Source organism: Otolemur garnettii, unplaced genomic scaffold (genome assembly GCF_000181295.1).
Source record: "Otolemur garnettii isolate 467f Iridium unplaced genomic scaffold, OtoGar3 scaffold00098, whole genome shotgun sequence".
NCBI classification, from domain to species: domain Eukaryota; kingdom Metazoa; phylum Chordata; class Mammalia; order Primates; family Galagidae; genus Otolemur; species Otolemur garnettii.
The window spans coordinates 5,412,148-5,430,921 of NW_003852493.1; the positions used below are offsets into that span (position 1 = coordinate 5,412,148).

General features: G+C 38.1%; 1 protein-coding gene across 1 annotated transcript in view; it reads right to left on the reverse strand.

Moving 5' to 3' along the window:
• Positions 1-18,774, reverse strand: part of CCDC148 (coiled-coil domain containing 148) — a 242,673-nt gene that overhangs the window by 46,182 nt on the left and 177,717 nt on the right. Inside the window, exon 11 of the mRNA XM_003795962.3 lies at positions 7,108-7,226. Within this exon, the coding sequence (XP_003796010.1) occupies positions 7,108-7,226 (119 nt within the window). The remainder of the gene's footprint in view (positions 1-7,107; positions 7,227-18,774) is intronic.

Consider the following 18,774-nt stretch of genomic DNA (forward strand, 5'->3'; position numbering starts at 1 on the left):
GAGGACACAGCGTCCCTTCGCTGCTTAGGAAGCCCAACAACTCAGTTACCTCTACTACACGTAGGTGTAAATGTAGAACGGGAGCAAGGGAATGAGGTTTCAAAACAACATAATGCCAAGAGAGAAACTTCCAAATACCTGTAGCACTAATTATGGACTAAATTAAAGTCTGTGCCACCGGAGAAGAGAATTCTGAAAAAGACCACAGCACCTAGATGTCCTACTTGGAATTATAGCATCTGTGGTCACTTTACTGACACATATGTGTGAAAGAAAAATAATGATGAGCACTAAAGAGATATAATCATTCTCATTTTGTACCAAAGTGCATTCGAAAGGGTTTCTGGATGTTGTCCAGCTTCTGCCAAGCACATACTTGCTGAATTCCATTTGTAACCTGAACAAGCAACAGGTCAAACATACAGCACAAAATTAGAAGGTTTTTTAATGAGACAAGATTTAACAGACAGCCCTAAACCAGTAGCTTTTTTAATAAGCGAAGATTTCTAAAATCAAAGTTGTAAACAATAAAGTAAAAGTAGACCAAACTACTAAACAAAATGCAAGCTTCAATTGCTCATGGCTTGAAAGGGCCCATGGATGTGCAGCCAACCTGCTACATCAGGAGCTAAATCATCATCCAAGACCTCTGAAATGACCCTCAGCTGTGTCTCGTCTCTACCCAGCTGGTGCTCCGTCTGCCCACTGGCACAAGCTTATTTGTTCATTTTCACATCAAAATGGCTATACATTGTTTTGTCCATAAATTTCTTAGCATTGCCCTGTCAATCTGCTTGCTCAGCTAAGCTCCATTCAAGAACTACTACCATCATATCCAAACACAGCCCCCACCCACATTTATGTTATAGTAATGAGCAGGTCATAAGTGCTATTATTATTATTTTAGACAAAGTTACCTCATTGAGTTGAAAGACAGAATGTTGGCCACAAATGAGATTCCTTTCAGTCTTTTAAATTAATGCTAATTTGCAAAGCATTTCTAATATACATATCAAAGACAAAACAGACAGTACTACTTAAACTATATTTGTTTTATGGCTCACAGTGGTCTACATCATTTGGCATACCCACTTGGAACAGGGTTTAGTTGATAGAGATTTAATGAACAAGAGCATTCCCACTAATTTTGAGAAATCTCATGCTGAGAAGCAAAAATATAACAAATGTTTATGAAATTAAGTCGCTTTACTAAACACACTCTTTAAAACTCTCAGACATTAGACTGTGAACCCACTTTAACTGTCCCTAACATCTTCCAATACAACTGCAGAAATTTGCACATTGTTAAGAAACAACATGGAAAATAGAGAGAGACATCTGGTTTTGGTACTTAGAAAATGCAATAACTGTCGATTCCCTGACGTTGGCAAGCACCCCAAAACCCACACTAGACTGGCAAAGCCAATGTAGTATTAGGAAGACAGCTGGCTTTATTTGCTTTCTTCCCAAATGGTCATCGACATCTTAAACTTCAAATGTTTACCATTTTATAGCACAGAAAAATGCTGTTATTTGGGGGAGGGGAATTGCTAAAAACTCGAGTTTTTACTATGGAAAACAATGTTTTCTCCACTAAACATGACCAATTGGGTGCTCAAAGAAAAATAAGCAAAATTTTGCTTGATAAGCATTTTTAAAATTGATAAACTCCTCTATGAATATAAAGTTTCATCTACATGACTTATCTGGACCATTTCACTAAGGGTACAACATTGAGAAAAGAGAAATTATAGGCATTTCTACAAAAACTGGGATCTTCCCAAGAACCCAATAGATTATTTGGGACCCATACTTTAGAAAGTACAGAAAAAACTTAGTATAATGTTACTCAAGCTTTGCTGCACTTGAGTATCCTTGAGAATTTTCAAAAAATGCTGGTGTCAGGTTCCCACCCTAGAAACCAATATATATGGTTATATTGATCACATATATATATATACATATATATATATATATATTTTTTAGAGACAGAGTCTCACTTTATTGCCCTTGGTAGAGTGCTATGGTGTCACAGCTCACAGCAACCTCCAACTCCTGGGCTTAGGCAATTCTCTTGCCTCAGCCTCCTGAGTACCTGGGACTACAGGCACTCACCACAATACCCAGCTATTTTTTGTTCTAGTTTGGCCGGAGTCGAGTTCAAACCCACCACCCTTGGTATATGGGGCCAGCGCCCTACCCACTGAACCACAGGCGCCATCCCCTAGAAACCGATTTAATTGGTTTGGGGTCAAGCCTGAGCATCAGTACTTTCAAAAGCTCCCCAGATGATTCTAATGGAGCAAAGACTAGAAGAACAGCTGCCCTGGTATTACATTAGCGTGGTCTGATAATGTTCTTAGAATCCTTACCATCATTTGTTGCTTGTACCCAGCTTCCTCTTAACACGCTTATATTTTGATTAGTATATCAACTTTTACAGACATTTTGCATTACTTTCTAATTTGCCCATTAAGTTGAAGCCTACAGCTAGACAGTCAGTGAAACTGAAAACTTACCTTTAGTAAGTACCCCAGTATCAATCAATTTATTGTTAGGACACAAGCATGAAATAAAAACTACTAGAAATTAGGTAATAAAAACATGACATTTTAAACCTTGGAGAATGTGGCCAAAGGTCAACAGGAAAAATAACTATAGCTAAATGAATTTACTCAAAAATAAAACAGTACGCAGAAAAGCTAAAAGTTTTCAACCCAAGAGGCCAGAGAAAGGTCAATAATATTCAAGGTCATGCTTCTTTCTTTGTCTTCCTCCCTAATACATGAGTCACCAAATCTAACTAATTTAAATACTTCATAAACACCTGTCAGCTTTTGTACCACCTCTCATCCCACTGCCACTTTCTTAGTTCAGATACTTCTCACAGAGCTTACTGAAGAAAACTTATAACTGGTTTCTTGGTCATCAGTTTCTATCCATTTCAAAATAACTTCACCAGAAAAAACTAGGAAATTTTCTAAAAGACTTAAGAGAAGTTTAGAATTCCGGAAGCATGATCCTAGGTTGGCGTTAACAGCTCTCTTTGACAAAATTTCAATTAAAAAAAAAAATTAACAGAATTTTTAAGTGAAATTTGACATAAGAATAGCTAAGATATTTTTGAAAAGAACAATGAGTGAACACTTGTTCTACTAGACAGCAAAACAGGATAATTAAAACAGCATGGTATTGATGTAGAAATATAAATATAGATCAGTTTTTGTTTAATCAAGAGTCCATATGGATATTAAAGTATAATTAGAAATATAACATATAATAAAGGTGACATTTTAAATCAGTGGGTAAGGATGAATCATTAAATAATTGGTGTTGAGATAGCTGGCTATCAATTTAGAACAATTTAGCTCATATCATTCATGAAAATAAGTTCCAGATGGTTAAATTTCAGAAGAAACATGAATAATATATAATGTTTTAAAAGAACTAGGTATTTGTATTTGTAGGATAGCATTTAGCATTTTGAAGTTCATGCTTTACGAAAATGATGCTTGATTAGGGATACAACTGTGGTATGACATTCAGCTTCGTCTTTGCTTGTTAAGCTGAGTCCACGGTTCAGAAGAGGAACCTTTTTCAAATTTGTCCACTTAGAGTAGGAGCTCTATGCACTCTGCCACCAGAAGGGGGCAGCTTTTTCTAACTGGCACAAAGACCTTATATGCTAGCAGGTTGTCAGTAGTAGTTAATAGTATGCAGGCAATTTATACATACATAAATACTATTTTTACATAATAGCTAGTATAGACCGCATGTTTCCCCCCAAATTCACATGTTGAAGACCATTCAATGCCATGTGCAGGCATTTGGAGATGCAGCCTTTGAAAGTGGGGTTCTCATGATGGGACTATTGCCCTTATAAGAAGAGATCCTAGAGAACTTGTCTCTCTTTCCACCATGTGAAGACAAAGCAGGAAGGCCAGGAAGAGAGTCCCCACCAGAACCTGACCATGCTGGCACCTTGATCTGGGGTTCTAGCCTCCAAACTGTGAAAAAGTAAATTTCTGTCATTCAGGTCATCCAGTCTATAGTATTTCATTGTGGTAGCCCAAACTAACTGATATGATGACATTGTACTGTTAAATGTACTGTACGTTCTGTTGCTGTTGTTCTTAACCCTGGTTTTCACATACATTTCACAGACAATATCTGTGTATATGTGTTAAACAGCAGATAACAACAAGGACTTCCAGGAAGAGATTGCAGGAGGGTATTAGGCAAGGGGCACTTTTGCTTTAACTTATTTTTTTTTCAGAATTTCCTAATGATTACACATTTTATTTAAAATATTTAAAATGATTGGCCAGGCACAGTGGCTCACACCTGTAACCCTAGTACTCTGGGAGGCCAAGGCAGCTGGATCACTTTAGGTCAGGAGTTTGAGATAAGCCTGAGCAAGAGCAAGACCCCATCTCTACTAAAAATAGAAAAACTTAGGCAAGAGGATCATTTAAACCCAAGAGTTGGAAGTTGCTGTGGGTTATAATGATGTCATGACACTGTACCCAGGCTGATAGAGTGAGACAAACTCAGGAAAAAAGTAAATAAATAAAAAAATAAAATAAATAAATGAATAAATAAAATGATTGAATATTTTGAGAATAAATTATGTTATAGAGTGTCTCATGTTGTGAAAAGTCAATTGATAGGAATCACTTATATTTGATGAATATTACTATGTTCCAGGCAGTCAGTGTATTACATTCAGTACTTAATTTGCTCCTGAAACAATCCTAAGAAGTAGATACTATTTATATGTTTATTGTACAGATGAGAAAACTGAAGCACAGAGAAGCAAAATGACTTATCCTAAAGTCACTTGGCTCTTAAGTACAGAGTCAGGATTCTAATGTCAACAACGTGACTCTAGAGGCTACCTCTTAACTGCAATGGCATGTCAAGAAATGAAAACAGGGCAGTAGGAGGTTAGTGAAAACTCTGGCAAAACAATTTCAATAAAATGAAGGAAGCAAAAGACCTATTGTAATAGATTGAGAATGGAAATGTAATCAATAAATAAAACAACTCGCCATATCTTTTATTATGTTGAACCATGTGAAATTGCAAATACTCAACTATTTTTAACCTAAAATGTTTCATTTTCATATGGCTCATTCTAATGTATCAGTTTATTTATGAATGTTGTTTACAAGAAACATAAATTTAAAAAAGAAAAAAGGAAGTAAATGACAGAAGTTTTCAAACCCTCAGGGTTATGTGTGTGTGAAGACAAATCTAGAAGCTGTTTCAAGCCTTCTTATTCTGACATGAATAAACATGCCTAAAGTTAACATATCAAACACACGGTTTGTGAGTTGTACTTCAGTAATACAGAAAATTTTTTAACCCATCCACCAAATTTCTTAGCACCATATATAATAGTTAAAAAAGAACCCAGTGTCTGGTTACTGTCAAAAGCAAAAGTTAACAGTAATTTTTACATATTGAAGTCCATCTTCCTAGATACTTTTATCTATGAATATCACCAAAATTTTTCTGAAAAATATTTCTCTTCCATATCCCAGTATTTTCAAGGCCTTCCTCACTGATATCCCATGGGCATACGACCATAATTATCTGAATCTACAGCATTCAACATAAGAATTGAACATTCAGATCATAGACCCTTAAAAGTTGATCAATTCAGCCCTCAGAAGTTGTCCATTTCTACTTTACAGAGGATAAAACAGAGCTTTGTCAAGGTTAAATGACAGACTTTCCCAGGGTCCATTCAAAGAAGAGTTAAAACTAAACTTGATTTCCTGGTTCCTAGTCCTTTTGTACTCTTTTTGCTATCTTGTAATAAGCCTATTTTTCCCCCTGTTATGTAATGCAGATTAATCTGATTTTTCTTTTCTTTTTTCCAACTCAAGTTCTGAGTCAGCTAATCTTGATAATTACTGAGACAGGAAGCAAAAGACTGAAATGACTCTGTAAGCAAAGAAGCTCCCTGGCTGTGAGGGGTGATTTTATTGGAAGCGCATCTTCTAATGCAGAGACTACACATCTGTTCTGTTTTTCGCATTCCTTTTAACTCCTATGACTCTTTTTTGTTTTGTAGGGATAGCTATAGACTATCTAATCGCCACTGCCTTCACCTCCCCCTGATTTAGTTGTGTGGGAGTTTTGTCTACATCCTTGGTTTAGACCCATGGCCTGGCTTCTCGTGTCCACTTAGGTCTCGGTCTGTGCTTGTTCACCGGGGTTCACATTGGCTGCTTCACCTCCTAACCACGACCTCTGGCTTTGCTATATTCTTATTTCTTTCAGTGATTATACTCAATTCTCAAATCCTGAGATAGGTGAAAAACAATGTGAATTTCACCCAGAAAATTCTTAGGAATATATAGCATCTATCTGGAACTCCAGCTTCACTCAGTGGCCTTGGTGACTGGAGTTTGAGATGACTGTCATATGGGTCACAAAGGAAGCTTCCCAGGTCCAAGTGAACCTTGTTGTATAAACTGATTATGTCTTCTAAACAGTGTTGGTGTTTCCAGATTAATTCCTAATATAGTAACTTTGGAAAAATAACTTTAATGTCTTAGTGTACTCATATGAAAAATGAGGAGACTGGACTACTTGATCTCATATCTTCTTTTCAGCTCTAAAATTACATAATTCTAGGAAATTCTGATTTTCTTTTATGTATGGAGCACACCCTAAGTATATTATAAGGAATAACACACAGCACTGCATTGTGTATTGCTTCCCCAGCCTTGGTCACAGTTAATGGATCTCTCTTCCTATTGGAATAATGGCTTCCTCCTTCTGGGTCAAAATATAAAGTCACAGTGGCACTCAGTATCATTTCATGTGCACAGTGGGTACTTAAGTACCATAAAATCCTCTGAGGGTTTTTAACTAGAAAGTTACCTAAGGAACAAGATGGAAAACTAGAGGTTCATGTGTGAATAGGAGAGTTTACAATACATTATAGATATCATTTTAACCATTCGTGAATATAAATATTAAAAGAATATATTAGGTATAGGAAAATGTTCCTCCCAATGTTGTTTGCCTTAACACACTACTGAAGACTCCATTCAGCACCTCATTATCACACAATTTAAAATTTTCTTTTACCTTTCTCTATCTTTTATCGACTGTTCAGCCATTAATTTCTTCAGTTCTTCTAGCCGTCGAAGATCTCTCATTTCCATTTCTTGCCACTTCTGTTCTTTCTTAGCCCAGTATTTTCTTATCTGTTGTATAAATGTTACATAAAATTTAAATTAACAACAGATGCGTAAAACTAAGGGTGAAAGCTGTAACATTATCCGTTTGTTCATATGACCAAGATTGAATTTAAATGGCATTTCTTTTTTGTTTCTTAGATATGTATATAGCACATTGGCAACAGAAAAATAAATTAAAACACAAAGGTACGTGTCCTGAGCAACTGCAGGGTTTAACAATTCCTGGATTGGAAATACAACTTGTGCAGAGACCTGAGATTTTAATCTATGGCTAAAATAATCGACTTTCAGGGAGCCACAATAAAAGCATGTTATCGTCTCGAAAGTATACGCTCTACCTGTTACTCAAGAATATTTTTATCCTCTTATGGTAATGCAGCTCTTAACAAATACAGCATTAAAACTATTTTTGCTTTAAAAGCATGAGTTTATTTATGCTAATGGACAGCAGGATGTTGAAAGCTTTATGCTTCTGGGGAAGTGGCAGGAGATAGGTGGGAGGAAGGAGGGAAGGAGTAAATTAACAGGGCTGTGGTATACAGTAGTTCTGACTTATGTGGTAAAATAAAGGTCAAGCATTTCAAGAGCAAAGAGGTGAAAGCATTGTTCTTACTAGGCCTGTTTTATTTCCCTTTTCTGCAAATGGAAGCAGAATGAGAAAAACTGGAAATACACATGTGCTATGTTCAGGAGGCTGAAACCACTATCCAGGATTTCCCAATGTCAATGTCCCAATGAGACAATTGACGTGAATGTTTATTTGACAGAGACCCATTCAACCACTTTGGCCCACCATGTTGTGTCTGGGTGAAGACACTGAATTTTGCTGGTGGAAAGCAGAGTATGTCAGTGGCAAGCACCCATGAGTAATGGGCAGCAGAGGGTCTGTTGTAGATGCTGGGCTAGTCTCACCCCTAAATATGGCAGTTACTCTTCTGAGAGAGTGATGGAAATGAAAAGCTAAGCAGTTTTCTGACTTGCCCTAGTAACATGTTCTCTGATTTCTGGGAGGACCAAAAGAAGCATCCCAAGAACGACGGCCACGATCATAGCAACTCCACAGCCACAACTGCAACATCTATTCAGTGCTCCATGGATAACTGGATGAACTCAATTGACAGTGACATCCACTTCCAGAGCTGACTAAGAACTGAATTTAGGGAGAACAGAGAAGAAGCTAGAAAGTCTCAGCAGCAGAGATGGAGAGCGAGAGAGTGGGTAGGAGCAGGAGAGAATGGAAACAGACAGACAAGGAGTATTCTGTAGTCCTAAAAGATAACTGCTAGGGAATTCTGTTAATGCTAGATATGGAAATGTTAGCAATGATTTTATCATCCCCATCTGGGAATTATAAACAATCGTCATTTCATTTCATTTATTTATTTTTTTTTTTTATTAAATCATAACTTTGTACATTGATGCATTTATGGGGTTCAGGGTACTGCTTCAATATACAATGTGAAATGTTTACATTGAACTAAGTAACACATCCATCACAATTATACTTATTTCTTAATAGTTTTGAAATGTACCATTGCATCATTCACATCAGGTGAGGTCACCCCAAATACCCTCCCTCCTCCCATATCCCTCCACCCTTCTCACTCCTCTTCCCTTCTACTTTCCATCATTTTATTTTTTTACTCTTTGCATCACCTCATTTTTGCAATGGATATATGTTTCTTTCATAATCAGAAAAAACAAAGCTACTTCAAAACTAAATTTTGAAAAACACAAGATATCGAATTAAAGAGGATTTTTCTCTGAGTTCCAATAGACCAATAATGTTTGCTTACTCCCATCGTTGGCCTTGGTGGGAAGTCAGTAGCTGTTTGCAGGTAATTCTCTGACCAAAATCAGAGGGACTCCAGCTTGCTGGCATCCCCAGATCAATGACCCCACTTGGTGCATTGTCCTGTGCAGGCCTAGAAATATATAACATCTGGAGCTTTCTGAAACCTCCAGGCCAATTATTTCCATCTTTCACTCTCTGGCACCCTCAACCATTGCTATAGTAAGTTCTCTCTCTCTCTTACCTTCTCATGATTCACTCCTTTACTCCCTCTCAGTGCTTTCTACTGGACCCTCTATGTCATCAGACGTAAAATCACCTACCTTTTCAACATTCAGAACAATATTTCCTTATTTTCAGTGAAATTTTCTTAGGTGAAGGATCCTCATATTCTGATGCCCCATGTGCCAAGGAGACTAGGGAATGGTTGGGCATTTTCCTCATTGTTAAGTGCTACTTTCAGACCACTATGACATCCTTCTAAGGTACAGTTCCTTTTCCCTCTGATGATAACACTATTGGGATATGCCACCCTCCACCTGTCCTTGTCACTGGCATGTGTAGATTTCCAGGTCATTCCCCAAAACACATCAAGAATTCAGATATCCAAATCCTAGTCTTCTCTAGCATAGCTGCTTCCTGGGCAATTTCAGCATCTGTCTGATGGCCCTTCCAGCCTATTCTCTCAATTCCATAACTTCCTCCATTCTAGAAAGCCACATCCTCCTCCAGGATTCTATTATCACTGAAAATAGTTCCAATTCTGAAATTCTGAATTATAGCAATAGACTCTGTGACCAGAACCAACCCTGTCCCCTTCCCATTATCCTCTGGGCTCTGGCTGTATAATATTATTCCCTTGGCATAGCCCTCATCACAATGCTTTGCTAATTAGTATACTTTTCTTCTCTCTCAGTTGTCTGCAGAAATTGTGATTTATTGTGTCCAGAACATAGCATGTACTTAACAACCATTTGATTGATGACACAATTGTACGAACTGATAACCAAGTGTATGATTTCAATGGACTCTTCAATGATGATCAGAATTTCTTTTAAGAATTCCTGCTCAATATTCCAAAACCCGTTTCCTGTTTTATCTCCACACCTGTCTCTACTTCGTCACTTTCATCAGAAGGAACAGAAGCTCTCTACATGGTACCTTTCTTGCTGTCCTGCCCATTAGAGGAGGAGGTGTCCTTCCTTCTGTTTGAGACTAATCCCTGAACTGGGCTGCAGATCCCATTCCCAACTTCACCTTTTCCATAACCTTACTCTATTTCCACCCCTGTTTTCACCCGTTTCACTCTTGGTGTTTGCAACCTCCTTTCCTCACATGCAAGTAAACACAAATCTCTCTCATAGAACTGGCTTAAAAACTTTCTTTAGACCTCCAAGACTGTAACACCACACCCTTCATTGTTCCTTTTCAGCCAAGCATCTTAGAATGCTTGCTTTTCTCCATCTTTGTATCTCCTATTTACTCCTCACTTAGGGTATCTCTACCTCTAACTTCCACTCCAAATTCCCTGTTCTCACCAGTGACTTCCAAAGAATCAAACTAAATATACTTTCCAATCCTTATTTTACTTCAGGTATATGAATTTGATTCTATTAACCCTTATCTGTGGTATTAAAACACTATTGACTCTGGCATTCATTTGCTCAACAAATATTTATTGGGTGCATGCCTGAATCCAAAGGCTATGGTAGGCACTTAGGATATGGTACTTTAAGAGAAGCACCATATGGTGCTTTAAGGCCTTTGCCCCATGAAACTGAGACTTGCCAGAATAGAAGAGAAGCAATAGAGAATAAATGAGTGAGTAGGATATTACGTGTTGATTAATTTCTAAGAAAGAAATAAGTTGTGTAATGATTTAGAAAATTTTAGGTAGAATTAGTAGAAGGCATAGTTTAAATGTGTTAAATAGGATATTTGGATGGAATGACATTTCAGTGAAAGCATGTAAGATGAGTGTGAAACACTCATGGGCAGAGAGGGAGGGGAGCACTTCAAGAAGAGGGAGTGGTAGGTGCAACAGCATTTGTTGGGAAAGATCTTGCACATGTTGGAGATTGGGAAGAGGGAGGCCAGTGCAGCTGGAGGGGGTAATGTGAGTTCAGACTAAAAGTGAGAGTGGAGAGCTGCTGGGGGCTAGATGGTTAGGGCAGGATTTAATTCTAGAAACAAAGGTGAGCCATTGGAGAGATTAAAGCAAGTGATGACATGATCTGACTTACATTTTTAAAGCAGAGCTCTGGCTATTATGCAGAGCAAGACAGTAGAGGAACTAAGGAGAAATGAGGAGACCAGTTAGAAGGGTGAGGCACAGGTGGTCAGTCAGACTCAGAAAATGCAGACAAGAGTTCCAATCTGTGATGTGCTTTTGAGTGGACTCAGAGTGCTTATTGAGGGATTTGATGTGAAGACTGAAGGAAAAAGGAACCAAGCACAACTAGGTTTTTTCTTGAGCAACTGGCTGGACAGTGGCACCAATAAAGGAGATGGGGGGTTGTGACAATAACAAGTTTGGAAAAGGAAGACAAATCAAGAGCTCAGTTTTGAACATAGCATGTTCAACATGCTTATAACACTGCTAAGTAGAGAGACCACACAAACATCCAGAGGTACAAATGGCTGGCTCAGGGGGAAATTCAGTGCTGGAGGCCTAAATTAAAGAGAAGTCCAGTTAAATGATATTTGATGCCACAGGACAGTGTGAGATCTCTAGGACAATCCTCTAAAATCAGATTCTCTAGGATGAGAATGTGAACAGAAGAGAGAAGGTGGCCATGTCCCTTTCAAGCTTATCTGCTTTTTTCACAGTTTTCTCTATTAGAATGATGTCATTTCCCTTCTCTACCTATCAGTCTTACCCAAACTTTAAGAGAAGAACAAATGCTACCTTCTTGAATCTTCTTCTAAACCAGTGGTTCTCAACCTTCCTAATGCCACAACCCTTTAATACAGTTCCTCAAGTTGTAGTGACCCCTAACCATAAAATATTTTAGTGGCTACTTCTAAACCTTCCAGGAAAACCATTAGCTCCACCCTTGACACACCAATGACCCTTTGCTTATGGTTTGTTATGCTCCTTTCTTTGTCCTTATATTCCTTGACTCTTTTTCTTGAGGTTCTACCCCTGGATTGTTAACCAATGTATCTGGGTATTTACTACATGCCTAGAACACTATGCCCTGCCTTGTGGCCTGCCAAATTTGTGTGTTCATCCTTTAATATTCAGTTTTAGCATTGCCTTCTGAGCCTTTCTCCCTCTCTACCTCCCCCAGACATAGCCAGGTATATCTTCTAAAACACTACTTATGTATCCTTAGCATAGCTTTTCCGACATCGAGCACATGATTTATCTCTGCATCCCTAGTACCTTCTCTGACACATAATAGAGCTTAATGTTCTGTGTTGCATTAGTGGACGCTTCTTTTGGTCTCTGGTTCAAGAACAACAAAGATGTAAATGGGAGCCAGGCCAGCAGTGTTATTTGCAGGATGATAAAGCCTGAACTAAGTACTTCCCTAAGGGCAGTTCCATTTGCTTTTCACCAATTAATAGGAACAGGAAGTGTATATCTAGAGTTATTGGATTTGCAAGCCTCAAATTAAAGTCAAGACTAAGGGTATTTAACTAGCCCTTTGGGACATTTGTTGAGACACAGATTTGAAATGCACTGATTTTTGGATTTTTGAGTGATCATTATAACATTCCAGTGATAGGGGAATCAGAAAGTTAGTGCATGTAATGAGATGAATTTAAAGCCTCTTGATTTTCGCATGAGGTTTGTGGAAAAATTTTAGTTTTCTAAAAAACAAAACAAGCCCTCATAATCCTTCATCTCCTCTTATGACCTCTTTTGTATTAGATGCATGATATTTCTTTTCACAGTCCCACATTTTCTTCATTTTTGTAAACTTAAACCAGTAAAAGGATCAATAAACTGAAGAAACTATTCTCCATATAGATTAGCCAAAAATAATGCTATGCCATTTTTTCAGCAGGTTCAAGATCATTTTTATATTCTCCCTTACTTTTATAATCTTTCAAATAATTTTCTTCTTATTAAAAGCTAGTTTTAGAGTACCTCAAAGTTTAACTTTAAAAAAATACTATACAACCATTAAATTTAGCATGAAATAAAAATTTCTTCCATTCTTTTTTTTGGGGGGGATGGGTGCCAGGGAAGATAGTTTCACTCTGTCACTCTGGGTAGACTGTAGTGGCATCTTCATAGCTCACTGCAACCTCAAACGCCTGGGCTCAAGTGATTATTCTGCCTCAGTTTCCCAGGTAGCTGGGATTACCCGTGCACCACCACCATACCTAGCTAATTTCCTTTTTTTTTTTTTTTTTTTTTGTAGATAGAGGATCTTGCTCTTGCTCTGCTGGTCTTGAATTCTTTTTTTATTTTTTTAATTGTTGGGGATCCATTGAGGGTACAAAGAACCAGATTACATTGATTGCATTTGTTAGGTAAAGTCCCTCTTATAATTGTATCCTGCCCCCAAGAGGTATGTCACACACTGTGACCCCCCCATCCCCTCCCTCCTTCCCTCTCTCAGCTCTCCCCTTCCCCCACCCCCCACTGTGAACTAGTTCATTAATTGTCCTCATATCAGAACTCTTGACCACAAGTGATCCTCCCACCTTGTCCTCTCAGGGTGCTTAGATTACCAGTGTGAGACACCATGCCAGGCCAGAATTTCTTATTTACACATAGAAAGCAGAATTATAATAGGAAAGTAGTTGATCTCACATTTCAAGCTATCTGTATGATGTTGAATCTTTGAACAAACAGACTTTGGTACACTGATACCAGGTCATTATCTCAAAGGCTTTAATGACTTCTTCAGGAGGAGGCCATAACCCTTAACCAAACTTGAAAAAGATGTGAAATATGAAGTTGAAAATATCCAGTTCCATTGCCCACAAACCATTAAAATAAAGCATATTTATTCCATTTTCTAGGTTATAATTCACTTAGAGGATTCTCTAGATCATAAAGACTTCCTTTCTAAGGTAGAGAGTAGGATTGTGCTCACCAGAGGCTGAGAAGAGGTTAAGAGATGAAGAGAAGTTGGCTACTGGGTACAAAATTACATCAGATAGAAAGAATAAGTTCTAAAGTTAAATAGCACATAGGACCAACTACAGGTAACAATTTATCATATATTTCAAAACAGCTAGGAGATTTGGAATGTTCTCAGAAAAAAAATAAATAAATGCCTGAATTATTGCCTCAATAGCCTGATATGCATTTTTCTTTTTCTTTCTTTCTTTCTTCTTTTTTTTTTTTTTAGACAGAACCTCAAGCTGTTGCCCTGGGTAGAGTGCTATGGCATCACAGCCCACAGCAACTTCCAACTCTTGGGCTCAAATGAGTCTCCTGCCTCTACCTTTCAAGTAGCTGGGACTACAGGCACTCGCCACAATGCCTGGCTATTTTTTTTTGGTTGTAGCCGTCATTGTTGTTTGGCGGGCCAGGCTGTATTTGAATCCGCCAGCTCAGGTGTATGTGGCTGGCACCTTAGCCACTTGAGCCACAGGCGCCGAGCCTATGCATTTTTTAAAATAGAAAATATACCCCAGATTTGTATAATTATTATATATCATCAATAAAAAAGATCTTCTTCCTACCTTTGACCTAGAGTATGCAACCCCATACTAAAAAAAATTTAGCATTGTTATATGCAAAAACATAAAAGGACATCTTAAGAGGAAATAATTCATTTTTTACTTTAAATTTTTCCCCACTCATTTCATCTAGATCAGTGGTGGTTATCTGTATCACATAAAATCACCACAAATTGAGTATGACTCCTTTTTCTATATAATCAATTTGACAGTCATCAACATTTTGCTATATAATGTATGAACTTATGGAAGACAGGACACATACTTTATACTATATTTATTTATATTTGGTATCACACCTTACAGAAAAGAGCTCTGCAAGGTATATATTCACCAACCTGATGAAAGAAAAAATAACAGAAAAGTAGCATTGCCCAAAATACTTTTCTTATATCAGTTTATATAAATCCGAAATCACCTGGATAGACAATTATGATGCAACTTTTCAATTAGTGAGCCAATTCACTCAGGCCTGTGGGGTATGGAGGCACATTTTATCCCACAGAGAATGGGAACAGGAATTTCCCTAAGCTCATGGAGGCCAGATTATTTTATACCAGAGAAGGGCACTTACTCACTCCTACCCTCAAAACCTTTCAGCCAACATTCTTTCTTCTATACTTTATGGTATAAAGGTCAAGATGTGCTTCAATCTAAGACTGGCTTAAGTTTCTGAATAAAAATTTGGCTTCAAAAGAATTGCCTTGCAATTGTGTAAAGAGGAAAACTCTCTACACGGAAAGGAACTAGAGCTAGATCTTTGGTTTTTAAAAGAGAAAGTCAATTCTCCCGCTATCCTACCTGATTATTTGAACTCAGTGGATTTTTTTTTTCAGTCTGCAATTCAGACTCTGCATTTTAGCTACTTATCAGTGTCCTAAACTTGAACATTTTAGCACCCAGTCTCCAAGCTAATCTACCTTTGGCAGGAGGATAAATTGTTATATTCTATCTGAAGAATAAACAAGAGTAAGAAAATAACTAGCAAGTGACTTATGAATTAAGAAACAAGATGTTAAGGATTCACAGGCAGGGATCTAGGCAAAGATTTATGTGTAGTTCCATCACAGCCTTGAAAGGGTGAAAAGTTAGAAACAATCTGTCATCAATTCTGATAAAATGCTATGCAACCACCAAAAATTATGTGGTAGGAAAACACGTAAGATATGTTGATACATGGAGAAAAATCAGATTAAAAATAATATATTCAGCATGATTTTAGTTAAAATTTCTGTGTATATAGAAATAATGAATGTAAAGATATTATTCATAATTTTATTTTGGTGATGCTTTTCGGATTTGGGATGATTTTTATCATCTTTGGTCTGCTTGTTTGTAGTTTTCAAACTCTGTACAATGAACATACAAATACTTTATAATTACGAAAGTACATTTAAAAAAATTCTGTACAAGAAAACTTACATTTAGGAGGAGTATCTAAGGGACATGACTACTATTCACTTCTGAAGGTTCCAAACTCTATCTGAATCAAGTGACAAGAACTTGGCGCATGTCTGTATCTCTGTCCAACACTTTCACTTCACCACCTTGCATTGGACATCACTTTCACTTTCTGTAGAAACAGAACTATGTTTTATGAACCATGATTTAATGTTATGCTATAGGCCTCAGAGGAGTTGGTGCAATATCGTTAAGAGGATTGCTTTAGACTTGTAAAACTTCTACTGAAAATGCTATCTGTTGAGTAGGTTGCATTCCCTCTCCTGGTACGCGCTGCCAGATCCTATAATCTGCTGGTATGTTGTTTATTATTAGCAAACAAGAGCTAAATGTTTCCCTTTCACTTTAACCATGTTCAGTTACAACACCCTTCTTTTGTCTTGGTTTGCTGACATAACAATATTCTCATCCCCTTAGTTTCTTGTCTCTTGTTTTCTTACTGGTTTTCTAGTTTAGTGATTCCTAATAGGAAACAGATGGCATATTCAAAATTAGGATAAATCGAGAAGAATGTAATAAGGAGACAACTGACAGGGGAGGGGAGGGAGGCAGGGCACCTACAAGGGACTATTTAGCGCCAGGCAGATTTACCAGCTACAGACTAGAGGCAGAAGGCAGGTTGGGGACGGCCATCTGACAGAAGCTGAGGCCTTTGGTGAAGGACACCACTGGTCAGCACTACCCTACAGGGCAGGAGCTGGGAAAATAATTCCCTCAACCTCACTCCTCTCCCTCACCCTAGCTGACCCAGCCAGAAGCAAGAGAACAAGGGAGCCACATAGGAAAAGCCGTGGGCCAGAGTGGAGGGTAATATAATCCAGGGTGAAGATATCCAACACAATAGTATTAATGCCTTTTATTATCGATTGTGTGGAAGCAGAGATGCCATATGCCTAAGTAAGTAGCATTGATCCCTTTTAGGTGGTGTTCACGCTGGTCACTTATATGAGCATTTTCTCATAGCAAAGCGGCCTACTTAAATTGGCAATAAGCTATTTTCTGCTATGATGTAGTCTTGTGTCCCCATAACATGATGAGTGAACAAGTCTATCTGGGGTAAACACATTTGTTATCTCCCCCTTAATTGAAATGCCAGGTGGATTAAAAAATAACTGTCACATCTTCTTTAGGAAGAAGGTCTGTTTTCAGTATGGGCATTGAAATATTGCATAATGTTCATGTCATCTGTTGATATTGCTGAAATGAATTTGTCTGTAATCTTCTTTAATTTTTCTCTTTTCACTATTCATTAAGAAGGGAGTATATGTTCCGAGGATGTTGTATTTCAAAACCTGAAGTGTTGGAGAGAGTGAAAAGTAATCAAACCTCAGAGTCATTCAATCATGACTTAGAACCGGGGTAATTTTTGCCATCATTTAATCCAAACACCTGATTTTACAACTGAGCAGGCAAAAGTCACAGAGCCTACATGAATTGCCAAGGTCACCCTTCTTGCTAGGGCCTCCTAGCTTGGCGTGTTTTCCTCTATACCTCAACATCAAAGTGGAGTCGTATGCAGTTCATTCACTAAATTCATTGGTTCACCCAATATTTTTTGAGTGCCTTGTGCCAGGCACTGGGGATATTACTATGAAGAAAACAGATGAATTCCCTTTTCTTATGGGGCTTATATTCTACCTGGGGAAATGAAGATAGCCAACAAGTAAATAAACTTATAGATGTCGGGGGTGATAAATGCTAAGGAAAAAATATAAAACCGTATAAATAGACAATAACCCATTTTAAGTTGGGTCATCAAGGACATTCTTTCTAAGATGACATTTGTGCAGGACCATTAGTAGAATGTGGGAGTGAGTTATGCAGACATCTGGGAGGGAAGGGTTTCAGGCCGAGGGAGCAGACAGGGCAAAAGGCTAAGGGGATGTGTGCTGGAGTGTTCTCAGAGGGGGGAGTAGACTATTAGGGGGCAAAGTGATAGGATAGGAGGTCCACGATGTAGTGATGCTGTGTGAGAAAGTCGACCAAGCAGGGCTTTGCACGTCTGGGTCAGGACTATGGGTTTTATTCTGAGTGGGATGGACAGGTTTTAGTGTGTTTGCAGAGAAGAATGGCATGATCCAAAGTGAGTTTTAGAACCATCAGTCTGGCTCCTGTGTGAGAAACGGATCGGAAAAGAAGGGTTGAATAGAAAGGGAGGAGGCAGAGATGTTAATTATGAGACAAGGAGGCTGATTATAGTCCTGATTGTATTTTAAAGGTAGAGCCTCTGTCTACACCAACAGGTGAGGGTATAAACAGGAAAAAACAGGAGGCAAAGATGATGCCAAGAATTTGGGCCTGAGTACTGAGAGAATGGATTTCTACTTATTGAGAAAAAGAACACTAAGTAAGGAGTAGGTTTAGAGGGAAAAGCAAGCATATCGTTTGGGCTTTTTATATTTGAAGAATTGGTTATGGAATGGTGAGACTTTCTGAAGGGGGAATGTGGGATTAAGGGAGAGTACTCTTTAGATAGACGTCATAATGGCATATTTGTAAGTTAAAGGGAAAGACCTAAAGACAATGATGATGACGAAGAGAGAAACAACCCTGGGTAGGAGAGAGGGGATGGAACCCAGTGCACAGACGGCAGGCTGGCCTTGGGCAGGTGCACAGACCCTTCACATACTGTAAGAGAGAAGGCCAGGTGAT